The sequence below is a fragment of the Cyprinodon variegatus genome, unplaced genomic scaffold, assembly GCF_000732505.1.
Source record: "Cyprinodon variegatus isolate N-32 unplaced genomic scaffold, C_variegatus-1.0 Scaffold198, whole genome shotgun sequence".
Classification (NCBI taxonomy): domain Eukaryota; kingdom Metazoa; phylum Chordata; class Actinopteri; order Cyprinodontiformes; family Cyprinodontidae; genus Cyprinodon; species Cyprinodon variegatus.
The window spans coordinates 371,723-386,357 of record NW_015150651.1 but is presented as its reverse complement, the minus strand read 5'-3'; the positions used below and the strand labels follow the sequence as shown (position 1 = coordinate 386,357).

At 38.6% G+C, this 14,635-nt stretch overlaps 1 protein-coding gene across 3 annotated transcripts in view; it reads right to left on the bottom strand.

Annotated features, from left to right (window-relative positions):
- LOC107087864 (nectin-3-like protein) overlaps window positions 1-14,635 on the bottom strand; it is a 51,320-nt gene that overhangs the window by 27,594 nt on the left and 9,091 nt on the right. For all 3 annotated transcript variants that reach the window (XM_015379670.1, XM_015379669.1, XM_015379668.1), the window contains exons 2-5: window positions 9,078-9,425; window positions 6,541-6,840; window positions 6,126-6,243; window positions 3,649-3,800 (exon numbers count right to left, since the gene is read on the bottom strand). In XM_015379670.1, coding sequence (XP_015235156.1) covers window positions 3,649-3,800; window positions 6,126-6,243; window positions 6,541-6,840; window positions 9,078-9,425 — 918 coding nt within the window. The remainder of the gene's footprint in view (window positions 1-3,648; window positions 3,801-6,125; window positions 6,244-6,540; window positions 6,841-9,077; window positions 9,426-14,635) is intronic.

Below are 14,635 nucleotides of genomic sequence, written 5' to 3'. Positions count from 1 at the left end.
CAATTGTCAAAATGTTGGTGTCGATCATTCGATTTCATCCTGGACACTACAGAAAATGGGCTAAAAGTGTTAAAAACCGGAATTATCCTTTAACTGAAAGCATTTTACCACCACCTGAAGGGCTGCAGGGAAAAATGTAGTGTCTTAATCTTGTTAAATATAGCACGATTCAAAATTTGTGCCTCTGCGATTTGAAAATAACATTTTGTTAAATTGGGACTATATATAAAATGCAACCAATTACCCAGCTATACTAAAAACATGCAAACCTGAGGGAAAAAGAGTAGAAGGAAGGGTTCTAACCCCTGTAAATGATGCTAACCTGTTCCATGGTGCAGCTATCAGATTGCTTTCTTTTTTAGCATCTCATATTAGCCATTGGCATGTTTAGCAGTGATAGCACATCCATTCGCATAGTCTAGAAAACCATTTACCCATTATCTCTAAAGATTGGTTAACATTTCTAAACTCAGCTTTCCCATCATAAAGGTTCAGCAGAATCAGACGGAACAACATTGATGTAAAGCATTTTGCCTTCCCAACACACCCTGAAGGACTGACTGACTGCAGTACTGGGTGTCATTTTATTTTAAAGTGATGCTGTACACAATAATTATGTGCACAGATAATATTTCTAGCCATCTGGGTAATTTAAACCTTTAACGACTATATTTGATGCGACATTTTCAGCGGTTGAGATGCTGAAGCTTAAGGAGACATTGAGGATTTTGCAATGAAGGAAATTTATAGCCTTACTTTCCTAAACTAAGCTTCCTCTAATGAGACTCAGTAAATGAATTCACACTAAAGAGTGTCAGTATTAACTATCAAATTGCACAAATTGTGATTACGAAAATAAAGTCGCTAAATAGAATTTAGAAAAAAAACAGTCACGTTTTTCAATAAAGTTTTTACATTTCAATGAGATGGTTTTTTAGTCATATCGAAATTGTTAAATTTTGCAAAACTAAAGAAACAATTGTTTCACAGCACACCAGTCACATGATCTGCAGCTGGACTTTATTGTTCTGTAAAAAAATAAAATAAAATAAAAAAAAGATGGCGTCCAATAGAGCTGTGGCTGAATTACAGATCTCATGTAATACAATCTTGTTCAGTTTTAATTGTATTTGTTATTTAATGGAAATACCGCAATTGGAAAAGTTAGGTTTTTTTTATTTAGCAGAACAACAACATAATTTTGCTCAAATTTGCAATGGAAATGCAGCTAGTGTTGAGATTGTTTTGTTCACTGCTTAGAAACAATCAGATTTTTACGTTTTCAACTCGGGTCTAATCAATACGGAAAGCAGTCTGGTCCAGTAAGCAGTCAGTTTCTGGGCATGTCTCTGAAAAAAAAATTATATATATTTTGTTCATCTTCTAAATTAAAGAAAATAACATGAATGTTGGGGTGAGTATCGTCATGGGTGTTGCAATAAGATATTGGTCATGATACTTGGGCCCCAATAAGATAGGATATTGCAATATCACTGTATATTGCGATGTTTTTCCCAGCTATCAAAATGAAAATTAATAATAAAAAGCAACAAGTTCTGCATATGTTCATCAGAAGATATTTATGTTTTAGTTATTTTGGTTTCCATGTTGTTTGGGGTTTTTGAGTCAATCTACGTCTTCAACAGTGACTGCCTAAGGGCTCCACAGCACCATCTACCAGAAAATCCCTAATTGTTTTCGGTTAAAAAATTTCATTTCTTTTTTTTTTTTTTTTTTTAAATCGAAAATTAGGACGTGAAAGATTGATATTGTATATCAGGCAGCCAAAAATCATGATATATTGCTGAAAGTTATTTTCTGTTGCCCTTCTATACATTTTTTATATAATTTGAGGGTAGAACATTATACTTTAAGCTTCACTATATCACCAATTTACTGATTTAGTGCGTAATTTGAAAAAAGTTCTGATGTTGAGGGGACCGTGGCAACCAGCGGAGCACCCAGGCTAACCGCAGCCAGGGCTAACGTTAACCAGGTTGCAGCAGCCCTCTCTCTGCTTAGCCTTGTGTGAAGTACCGCTGCTCTGATGGAGGTTTGATTGTTTTATTTGGCAAAATGTTCACTTGATTTGTGTTTATCAGACTGTGTTCATTATTATTTCCCAACAAAATGAAAAAAGTCAATTTATTATCTAGAGACTATTAACAACAGGAGATGAAATGCAGCTCCAGACTAGATTTGAATGTGGTGACATCACGAGTTCTGCTCCAATTGACAGTGATTTATTCTGCGTGCTCTCATTCTCCCCAAGTCCATACTTTCCTGGGTTCTTGTCATGAACATACTCGGCGAGGACACAAGTCCGTAGTCGCGTTCAAGTGAATTTAGAAACAGCCATTATACTCCTCATGCAGTTAAAGATATTTCAGCTTAGATATAACAGGAGATCTATGGTTGTTTTTTGTCACCTTCCTCTTCATCTTACCGCCACCAACTGATAAGGAGTGGAACAGCTAATCAGGGATTGTAGACTTATCTCAAATTTGTGTTTCATAATTGCAGTTTAAGTTTTCTCCAAGATGATTTATTCACAATTATTGACTTCCAAACACAAAATAAGACACCTACACATGTTTTTATTGGTGGTCATCATAAGGCAGGTTAAAGGTAATTTCAGACAAAGGATCAAGAACTGTACCATAGTGTCAACTATTAGAAAAAAGGAACTTTAATGCCATCACCTGGTTATCTAATCATACGTAATCATTTTCAAGTCTATTTTGTGTGTATATTTCCCTCCATACTGGAGAAAACCTTCCTTACGGAAAGTGGGTTAGTGGTTATACCCACAGACAGGCAAGCCAGAGGCTATAATCACCAGCAGCTACAGTAATGGAAAAAAAAGAAAAGAAAAATCACTTTGATACTGCAACTGCAGCGCAGGGCCGAATGCGAAGCAAAGATTCCCAGCTCAGATCTGAAACATGAACCCAAAGGTTTGTTGTCTCCATGAGAATAAACTGTACAACTTCATGCAGAGGCAGCGAAGTGACGTGAGCAAACCCGCAACAACACACAGGGTGTAGAAAACACCAACACACACACAGGTCCTCTCAAAGGAAAATGAAATATGGATGATAAATAATAAATAGGAGTTGAAAAGGACCAGTTAATGTTTTATGAATCTGGGACATCATCTCACAGTGAGGCTGCAGGCTTTCGCCTCCTACCGCATGACACATGCAGAAAATAAAAGCAACACAAGGAGGAAAAAAAACAACACCATCATCACAGCATCACAGATTCATTCAAGAAGAGAGTTTCCACGGGCTGAGGGGCCAGAGGACCAGGGTCACCGCACACCTCACAGACAGGACGTATTTAGGCATCATGTCAGAGCAGAGAGGCGGTGAACTCTGGTACTTAGGAGGAATTAAATGACGATTGTTTGACCCCGGGACTCCCTGCTTCAACATCTGGAGGCCTCATGTTAATCATGGCTAATAGGCATGCAGTTAAGACCAGCTCTGTGCAGCACGGATGATTGCTTCACACACCCGCCTCATACACAACAGCTTGGAGAGGCAGGGTGTCACATTTCAGCTGGAAGGACATTGGCCCAGTCATGCCCTCTATGATGGACACGCGTGCGCAGCGCTCTGCTCCAGTCTATAAATCTACACTCACCTTGTATGAGGATGCGCACATCTCGACTGCGGAGGTTAATATCGTTGGCAACCTCGCACCTGTAAACGCCGGAGTCGTTCCGATGAAGAGGACGAAGGAAAAGCAAAGTGTTGTTTCTCATTTCCACGCCCTCTGGCATTTCATTGTCCAATCTGCAATACACAAAATAAAAAAAAAGACATTAGAGAGGAATCAATCACCAGCAGTAACAATTAATCAGATGTTAAATATGAGATCTCAGTCAATCTCAGGTTGAACATTTTTTTTCCGCTTCAGGCCATATGGGCGGTTACCCAGGGCGACATTCATACAGGACACATACAAGAACCAGATTTTAAATAGAAAAGTCTCCATCATAAGCAGCCAAGACAATATATATATATTTTTTTACTACTGCAATGCTGTCCTTGCCCAGACCGCCGGGCCTTCGTATTTTGGTAGGTTTGAACTGGTACCAGAAACTGTCCAATTTTAGACGACTGAAATGATTAATAGGCTTAATGATGTTTAAGTCCAGCCAACATGGTTTATGTCCAATACAAATATTGGTTTATACACATTCCTCTGGTACAAATATACCATAAAATGTGTTTTTATCCGATTCAATTGTTGGGGTGTAAAACACACATGATTCATGTAGGAGCAAAGATACACAGAGAGACCGGCTGATAAAGCCAATGAATTGCCAAAAAAGAAGGGAAAAAATTAAAAAAGGACAAAATGAATAAATACAGGCTTATCAATTTCTTTTACAACTAAAATAGACAACATCTGACCGAAATTCTGAAAGTTATTTTTGATTTTAGGAATTAAGCTTTTCAGAGAAGTAAAAATACTAATATGTATAATTTGAGTACAAATACAAAAGCATGTCAATTGCTTTTTTAATTTATTTAATGTAACTTCAAATGATAATGAATCAATTAGAAATCATATAATTTCAAACCATAATGCAAGAACGATTTACGAAATATTTATAAAATATATATTAAATTATTTAATATTTAGCTGAATTTGAATCAAAGATATAAAAATAATCTATCACTGCTTTTTTATAGAAAAAAAATGTATAGCAGCTCATAGAAGGTGCAGCACAGACATGTTTACGATTTTTGCTAGATTTAAAAAGCTACTGATAAAAAGATTTTTGAGAGAACAATTTGACATTTTCTATAATGCAAAGAAGCCCTGCAGCTTATGGGACAGACGAGCCGACTTTCCACAAATTAGATCAAGTTGAAACATAAGAGGATTTTAAAAAGTGATTTTGGTTCAAAAATGCACGTCTGGACTTAATTTATATTGGACTTGTCTGACCAAAATTGTATTTATAAAAAAAACAGTCAACTTAGTTAAATTAAAAATGTTTTATTCCTCAGATGCCTAGCGTTGCCAATTAGCATCATACCAAAAATTCTAGCTGCAATGTTGAAATTATTAAACGCTTTTGAATCTAAGAAATAATTTTTTGTATAACTGGGGATAGACAGGACATTCAGGTTGTTTCCATTAACAAATTACCAAATCTTTAGCTGAGTTGGGTGTGTTTGCAGAAAAGCCTTAAATTTTGCGCTTAATGAGGAAGAGTCATGTATTATGACTTTAAGAATTGCTATGCCAGTAGCTCACTCTGGTCACATACAGAGGCGTTCTGATTAAGGATTTCACCATGTTGGGAAATTAATTATCGAATTTTCGGGACTATAAGCTGCTTCTTTTTTTTCACGCTTTGAACCACCTGGCTTCTAAGAAGGTGCAGCTTTTCTGTTGATTTTTCTTAACTGCAAGAGGGGGAAGTCAAAGTTGGAAATGAAAGAATAAGGAGCCAATTTTCATTTAGCACAAGAACATGCTAGCAGCAGGCACAACCGAGAACAAATGTCCCGAATTCACACATTTTGCGATTTATCTGCTGCATTAAAGCTATGTAGAGACTGAGCGCAACTCCTGCAGAGCTGAAATAAAGAGCTGAGCCCCATCTTTCAGTAGAAGCTCTTACTGCTGCAATCCATCAAGCTAACGGGAGCTAGCATTCTTCTTCGTCCCTACTGCAGGGGCTATATGTAGAGCTCCCCCTACAGGTTTGGGGGGAGACAGTTCAATAGATCAGCGGCTCATAGCCCGGTGCGGCTTATATATCAACATTTCCAGTTTTGTCACAAAAACTTAGTGGGTGTGACTTATAAAAAAACAACAACAAATAATTATAAAACCTAAATTTGAAACAATAAAATGTGAAAAGAAAAAAAAATTAAAAGAATTTTCATTTCTGGATTAAATATTTTTGCTAAAAAAAAAAAAAAAAAAAAAAATTACTCCATTGTTGTTATTTCACACAAGTCATTGTCTGGGCCGCTTTGCTGTTTGAAGACTGACAGATTTAGAGCTTTAGACATGGACACAAGGATCTTCTGCCCAGTTGTTTAGTTTATAGCAAATGTTAACTAAAGACTGAAACTTAAGGTACAGAAACACACCTGATCCACCTGAAGTGATGAGCCGGTGGGTTGGCGTTAGCTTTGCAGGTCATCTCGACGTTCTCTCGGCCAACGTACCAGTCTCCATCATAACCAACAACGGATATATCTGGAGCAACTGATTTAAAAATAAAGGTTAAAAACAATTTTAAACAAAATGTTTGCAATGTTGGAGAAAAATCATTAAGGATTGGATTCAAACTCTGATATGGAAACCACTTCTGATTAACTGTGGTTTGAATCCTTTTTACTACAGGAGGAGGGTAGCCTCGCTGTCATGTTCAGGATATTAACAGTGTGAATGAAAGGAAAATAACTGATTATTAAGAAGACAAACTTTAACCAAATGAAGTGTCTGAAAACAGGTAGAAATTACATTAACTCTCAATGCGTCCCGTTAGTGACTGAAACCTACACTGCACGTTGAGCTGGTAGGGGATCCTGAAGTCGCTCTGCAGGGCAGGGTGACGGACCACACAGGTCAGTGCGTGGCCCTGGATGTGGCGTGTGGGCTGCCAGATGTAGCGCACCTGTGTGCTGGTTGTGCCGTTGACATCGTCAAACAGCTGTACCTCCGACTGACCGAACAGGTTGGACTCCCAGGACACCTCGGCGGGGGGCCGGGCTCGCTCAGCGATGCAGGTGGCCACCACAGTGTCGTTGCCACCATCGATCAGGGCAGCTGAGCCAGCGGAAACGTAGACCTTTGGCTCCACTGGTTAACAAATGGAGAGGACAATTAAATTCTAAAAAGACAACCCCTGAGGGGTGTTGTTATAATACTTTCATCACGTTTATCATTACTGAATTAGCTTGATTTCCTGCTTTCTGCTACAGCCATGGCGTGTTTGGTAGAAACGGGCTGGTTGGATGGATGCAAACGCAGGCCCTCTGTGTGGTGACAACTCCGAGCTCAAATGAAAAATGAGTAATCTCCTAAGTAAAATTGAAAACACAGCCCTTGAACTTGTTATTGCTCACAAAGTGAACCAATGATTCTAATAGGGGGGCGTAGGAGACCTTGACTAAACTGGTGATGCCGGATTTGTGTTTGTTTGCTCTTAAGGATTTTATTTAGCAGGAGAGACCTAAAAAGGATGAAAGAGGTTCTGCAGGTAAACAAAAAAAAGACTTAATCTAAAAACCTACTGTTGGGGTCACTCTGAAATGCAAAGCTATGACTGAGAGAAAAGACCAGTCAGTCCAAAACAGCTTCAATTCATCAAATCCTGGCCTGAGAGAGAATTTTTCAAACCTAAATAAAAGCTAAAACTTTTAGCGATTTTGGGCCGGATTTATCAAGATCCAATTTTGCGTGCAGTAATTTGCGCTCGCAAACTGGAATTTTGCGCGAGGGGCTGAACCATGGTTTGCGGGTGATTTAACAAGAGCGATTGCGTAACTGGTGGCAGGTGCAAAACTGTTGGAGACGCCCTATTTAAATGATGGTTTTGCGCGTTTTGTGGTTTGCAGCAAAGTAGTTTGTAGTTTGTGCAAACTAGTGCATTAAGAAATTTTAATCTTACAGTGACACTCCCACCCCCTCCCAAAAAAATATATATATAAAAACTTTGGCAACCTTTATTCCCTAAGGTGGTATGTGGCTGAATTTCTACTTTACTGCAGTAAAAAAAAACAAAAAAAAAAAACAGGTGTTTTGTATTGGCCTGTAGAAAAATGCACATACCAAATGGCTCATACCCGCAGCATTTGGCAGGTTGCTCCACAGGCGCAGGGGCAGAACCCCAACCCCGTCGGACAGCACTTCGGACAGCACTTCTGAAAAAACGAGATTGGGAGATCCCAGCTCTCGCTGCATCCGTACGCTGGAATGACCCAGATGCAAAAAAGTGCAATGTTGCAAGGAGTTTTGTGATATCTGGTATTGCGTGGGTCCTCCTTGTGGCTGGCTCCAAATCCATTCGGAGTTCCCCCAACAGCTCCAAAATGGCAATGCTGGATAAACGATATGTTTTGATGATCGTTTCCTCGTTCATTGCAAAAATATTCACACGGAGTGAAAAAATGCGTTCTCTGCGTCTCCTTGCTTCATTTCAATGTCTCCTTCTTGCGACAATAACCGCTGCCATGTGTGCGCAATTACGCATACAGACCATTTGCACCTTCTTTTGAAACGTGTTAAATATAGAGTCAGATACCGTTAGCAAAATTGCTTTCAGGTTTAATAAATCACTTTGCGAGTGCTAAATTAATATATTTACATGTTCTCCTCCCACAAGACGCACTTTTGCGTGTAAACGCCCCATATTGCATATTCATTGCAGAAAAAGTACTAAATGGATAAGAGGCGCTATTTAGCACGTTTTAAAGACCAAATCCTTTTAGCACGCTGTTGATAGATCAGTTTGTACATTTTTTAGCGTGTGCAGTGAAATAGCTCACGTTTTTATACACGCAAACCTTTGATAGATCCGGCCCTTTGTTTTTTGTAGGGATAAAATAATCACCTACAACATTATTATTGGTCATTGTGAGCATTTGTATACGGCTTGAAATTCAAGAAAATATGATCTGTAAAATGAAGTTTGAAAGGAATGCATAAAGGAGAAAATCAAATCTTTTTTTGAAATATTAAATCAGAACAAGCAGCTACAACTACTTCACAAAGACAACCTTGGGGACTTAATCAAGATTTATTTATGGTCAATTGCACACTTTCCTTTTCCGGCCTATTAAACGGCAGGAATCTAAAAAAAACTTCAAGAGTGGTGGAGAATACAGCTTTAGGAGCTGTGCCAAAAGTCCACTAAAAAAACTTCCTAAGGCTGCAGCAGTTCGAAAAGAGGTCCAACAGAAACTGAAATCAGAAGTTGAGCTTCTTCAGAAATCTTTCCTGAACTGCTGATATTCAATTTTAATAAAGCACTTAAACAAACACCATTAATTAATATCAAACAAAATATTGGATTGAGAAGGGATTCCGACACCTACCAAGCACACTAACAGTGGTAGAGGCCTGAGTGTTTCCCAGAGGAAACGTAGCCACCTTACAGGTGTAGATCCCCACGTCAGAAAAGCCCACGTTTCCCAGTACTATGGTGGCATCATGAGAGGAGGGCGAGCGGAAATGCAAGCGGTTGATGTAATCTGGAGGGATGAAGGTGCCGAGGTCTGGGTTATACACGGCCACCGTGACCGGGCCTGTAGGTAGGCGGCGCTCCCAGGAGCTCTGAGTCAGAGTAAGGTTTGTGCCAAATTCCACCCGGCAGTCTAAAGTCACGTTCTTTCCCAGCACAGCGCTCACTCTCTTAGGCACCACCACCTGACTGCACACGGCACCTGCCAAAAGACACAGAACACAAGCGATATCGGCAAACTGGCTTCAATAAGATCTATGCTTAAGACTTTAAAAGGTGAGGGAATGTTTAGTTTTCATAAAAAAATAAAAAATACAAAACACAAACATCTAGGGGCGTATTAATTAAAAAGAAAAAAAAAAACTCAGATTCTGACAATAATTCCTAAAGATCAATTCATATAAACACATATTTTAAGAACTGCATATTCCACTTTTCCTTACATCTGCCATTAAATACCATTACTTTATTAACTATTGAATGTTGACATAAGGAGCTGGGCGAAATGGCTCAAAGATCTACTCTTAAAAAATTGATTTTATCAAATAATAACAGAGCTTTAATATAATTAATACTAGCAACAATATATTGCATAACTATACAGTCTGAAGAGAATCTATTCTAAATACAAAGAATCATAATCGAATCCTGAGAATTTGAATTAATACTAAGGATTAAAGAAATAATTGACTTATGTTTGTTGATTGTTTTATTAGATTCAAATTAACTGATAACAGGCACTTGCTTTAGGTTTAATGTTACTGCAGTCCTCTAGAGGGCGCCACAGGTCATTAAGCAAAAGCTTGCTGCATACAAGAGAACTAATGCCAGCGCAGAACCATGTGCTGAGTTTGAATCCAGCGACTGCGTCCTGAGAAGGCCAGATTAGTCAACCGCTTACATCATTGCGCAGCGCTGAGGTCGTTTTGCGGCCGACAAACACAGCCTTCTTTTTGGACTGGACAGGTCAGCTGTATCCTTCGTAGCCTTGGGTATCCCATGATTCATTGCGAATCATGCTCCGTGCTCAGAGGTAAAAGGGAAATGGCGCCAAACAGTGGCAAATATTGGAAGTGCGGTTTCATATAATTCAAGTATGTGAATAGTTTTGTTTGAAATGAATGAAAATAGTTTATTCAATGGTTACCGAGTCAGATATGTGGCGGGTAAGGTTTGGTTTATTGAAAGGTTTTATCTGTCCCTGTGTAAATGGGTTTGGCTGACATTTAAGCTCAGATTCCAATATATCTGCAGTGTTGGGACTATAAATCTGAAATCTGAGACGACGTTACCGCTGCTGAAGCTCTTCGAAAATGCTTTTAAATGTCTTACCCATAATTTCTCCGTCTTTGGCTGTTGACCTGCGACGATAAGTAAAACCAACTACTCTCCTGACCCAGTTTAAATAGCAGATAACTAAAAGTCTCCAGAATAGTTACTGAATGGTTTATTAAGCAGGAAACAAAAAAAAATAAAAAAATGCTCCCCCCCCCCATCATCTTCGCAGTAAAGATGTTTTATCTTTTGATATGACGCACAGAAAAAGAAGTGATGCAGAGATAAAGATCTATAGCTTTGGACCAATATTCCAGAACAACTATTATGCATAAACCCTCACATGACAGCTCAATATGCTAATCATCTAGAAAGTACATAATATATTTTTATTTTTCGTTTATGGATTAGGAGCTGCTAAAACTTGGAATGGTAGATCAGATCAAGATCTTAATCATGGATCATTGTGACAATGAACTTGTGCTACTCTAAAATGAAAGATCCTCTGAAAACACTTTATAGATCACTGGAAGGATCCATGTTGTTCCAGTTGAGAGGGAGGAAGAAGGAAGACAGGATAGAAGAAGGAAAAGGATAGGAGGGAGGAAGAAGAAGAGCTTTGACAATAGATTAGCAAAAAAAAGTACTAAAATCATCTAGATTCACAGCAATACAGAGAATAGATGAAATACAGAAAAGAGGTCAAAAGTACCACAAGGGAGAAGTGTTTTATTGATGTTAAAATCCATTTCATATCTGAACCATCTGACATATTATGGCATCAGTTCAAAGATGAGGACCTAGAACAAATAACGCAGCTTAGTGATGAAGACTGCAGAGTTCTTCATCACAAAATAATAAAAACTCTCCATCCTTCTGACCTGAATGCAGGAATATATAACCCACCAACGGGCTGCATTGCCTGGAGAAAGGCTGCATGACTTGGTGCTTTACTAACCAAAGTCCAGAGGAAAAAAAGGAGAACAGTCTGCTCATTCCCTTCATTTCTCTAGTAGGAGAAATGAAGGGAAGAGATATGCCAACACGATGACATCATCATTAGGAGAAGAAAAGAGGGCTGAGAGGAGAGGAAGGAGCGCGTCAGAGACGCATCCAGCAGAAACATCAGATTCAAATACAAAGACAACACGGGAATTACAATATTAACCTGAACCACAATGGGAACAGTAACAACCACACACTCTGAGCCTTTCATTAAATTCCTAATTGAAACAAGATGTCAAGAGAAAAACATGGCCGCAAATTGAAATCGGCTGCACTGGTCTGGAAACGGCCTCCAAATATTCTTTTGTTGTTTTGCCAGAAACTGTTCAGTCACTGACCGAAGGACAGGTCTTCAAAAACGGGCACCGTGGGCGGAAAGTTCCCTGAAACCAAACCATAAACCGTCCTTATCTCTTAATATACAGATTAGTTAAATGCTGGTGGATTTTGTTTATAGATGCATAAATCATTGTGGGTTATGTTGTTTTTTTTAAAGCATAGATGATCCGCTTCAGCAAAACTCAGATAAACAGCAGAGATTAGTTGATTTGAAGGAGGAACCTGGAGTTTTTGGTCCCACCAAAGCAGAACTAATTTCTGTCTCACAACGACTCAGGAGGAAAATATTTACCCATCTAGGAACAGGATGGGTCAGAGCTCCAGCCAAGACTTTCCGGCACTGTGTCCATTAAAGAGCTCTGCTGTTATCCATGCAGCCCATTTCCGGCTTTCCACTGCACAGACGCAGAGGCTAAGAGGCACACGGAGAAGAACCCTCTAATGGGTCACATTATGGTGACGACCGGGTGTGATGAACCCAAGCATATGGGGGGAATTTTGTTCCATTATTTTTGAAGGCCAAAATCTGTATTTTGTAGATGGAAAAAATTGTTTTGTAAATGGAAATTTAAAGACAATGCAATCCATAAAATAAATTTTGAAAAAAAATTTATAATAAAAGAAAAGAAAAAAAAACTGTATTGGGAGTTTTTGCTGTTTTCTTGGATTCTATTCTTTCAAATGGTCTTTATTAATATATTTTATTCTACAGTTTGTACTTTTGAGATTGTGTTAATAATTTAATTATTTACAAATTGCATTTTACAGTTCACACTTCTAGCATAATACAAAAGTTTGTTTATAATTCAGAGGAATATTCTATAAAAGGCACTTATAAAGGCATGAGAAGAAAAGAAAAAAGTTTTAAGGCAAGGCTTAAACCTCTCCTTTTTAATAAAGCTTATAGTTCGAGCGGCTAAGGTTATCCTGAGCTATCTCTATGGTTATGCTGCTATAGGTTTAGACTGCTGGAGGACTTGGGGACATCTTCATTCTCTCTCCATTCTCCCATTCTGCAGTATTTATTTTTGTATTCCTTTTTTTTTTGCATGATTCCATTTGTCATTTTGTTCGTTGTAACCGTTGTAACCATTACCCAAAATCAGCAACAAGATATAATGACTATATTTTGTGAAATTCATTTTCTTTGGAATCAATAAAGTTAAGAAAAAAAATTTATAGTTTCAAAAAAATAAAAAAGTTATAGTTTGCATTCAGGAATGGCTTCATCCAAACTTTATTTTCCTCGCTCTGGTATACGCTCAGTGAACATGCTTAACCCCCCCCCGAACCCCTGCTGACTAAAGAAAAAAAAAAAAACAAACATCTAAAATCTAAACATGCCAGTGTGGTGGACTGTAAACTGATCCATAATCCCTCTGGTCCTTTGCCAAGTAGGCTAAGCCAAAGACCTCCACGACAAACAGAAAACCGTTTGTTAGCTAATGAGAGCATAAAAATCCCAAACCTAAATCCAGCTCCATACAACAAAACACCACAGAGGAAGCGATCCACTTCCATCAATAAAAAGCCAATTATGCACCCAAAAAACGGTGGTACAAAAGGAGGAGAAATAGACCATGATAGCAGGGGGCAGCATATCTCCTGCTAGCTGTACAGCCACTGAATTAAATTTTTATTGGAGACGTGATGACAAGCTTACATAACTGTGTCCTTGTTCTCTTCAGCTCAGCAAGAAGAGCGATGATGCTAAGAGCATCATCCAACTGATCCAACGTGCTTCCTACCCTGACATCCCTACCTTCTAACCCCTAGAGACCCAGAGAGGAGTTCTTATTATAACCTAAAGAGAGAAAAAAAAAACTCCAGACAGGTTTCTGCTTTTGCACATTCACCTCAAAGTAGGAAACTCCTTACAGTTCTGCCATCAAGGACAGATTGCTCCTTGGGGACATGCCGCTTGTTCTCACTTTAGTCAATATTGCCTTCACGTGCGCCACTTATGTGGCAGTAAGTGTATTAGCATGTGTATCGCGCTAAAGGGCAGCTTGTCTTGGTGAAAGTGGAGATTCAAGAGTAGGTGGTTCTAGTGTTGGGGTGGGAGAGACCTGCTGGGAATGATAAGGAGGACCATCAGATCTCATGTGACTGACTAATCACTTTTATAATGTCAAACACATTCAGCAGCTGGGCTATTACTGAGGCACCAAGTACCGACTCGATTATGTGATTCAATTTTAAGTTGGGGGCAGATTTTTTTTTTTCTTTTCTTTGCAAAGAAACTGGTCAGCATTTTTACCACCTAGGTGATGGCAAAAGTCAAAAATCCATGTTATGGATGGCTGTAATAAACAGAACCGGGAGGCTAATGAGAAACAAACCCCTGAGGAGAAAACTAGACATGGCCAGCAGAGATCAGTTTCAGTTAACATATCTATGGTAGATCCGCAATGGATCTAGATGGAAAATTAAACTAGAGCTGTGTTCAGAGTGAACTGAGCAACACAAAGAGTTGACCAGCTGGATAGTAAAGAAAACTGCCTTAGAAATGAGGAGGAGCAGCAGAGAAGAATATTTACTGAAGGGAACAGCAGAAATACATTACAGGTAAATATTGGGTCCAAACAATTTGGACGAATAATTTTTTTTCCCCATAAGATGGTTAATTCAGCCAAATGTTAGAATCTGTTTTGTTAAATTCAGACATTAATTTATGTTCCAATTTTGTTTTTTTGGTTACATAAATTAACTCCAACTAGGCTTGTGGGGGAAAGAAAGAAAGCTAAATCGATTTGGGGATATATCGTGATTTTTAGGCTGCACAATATAATA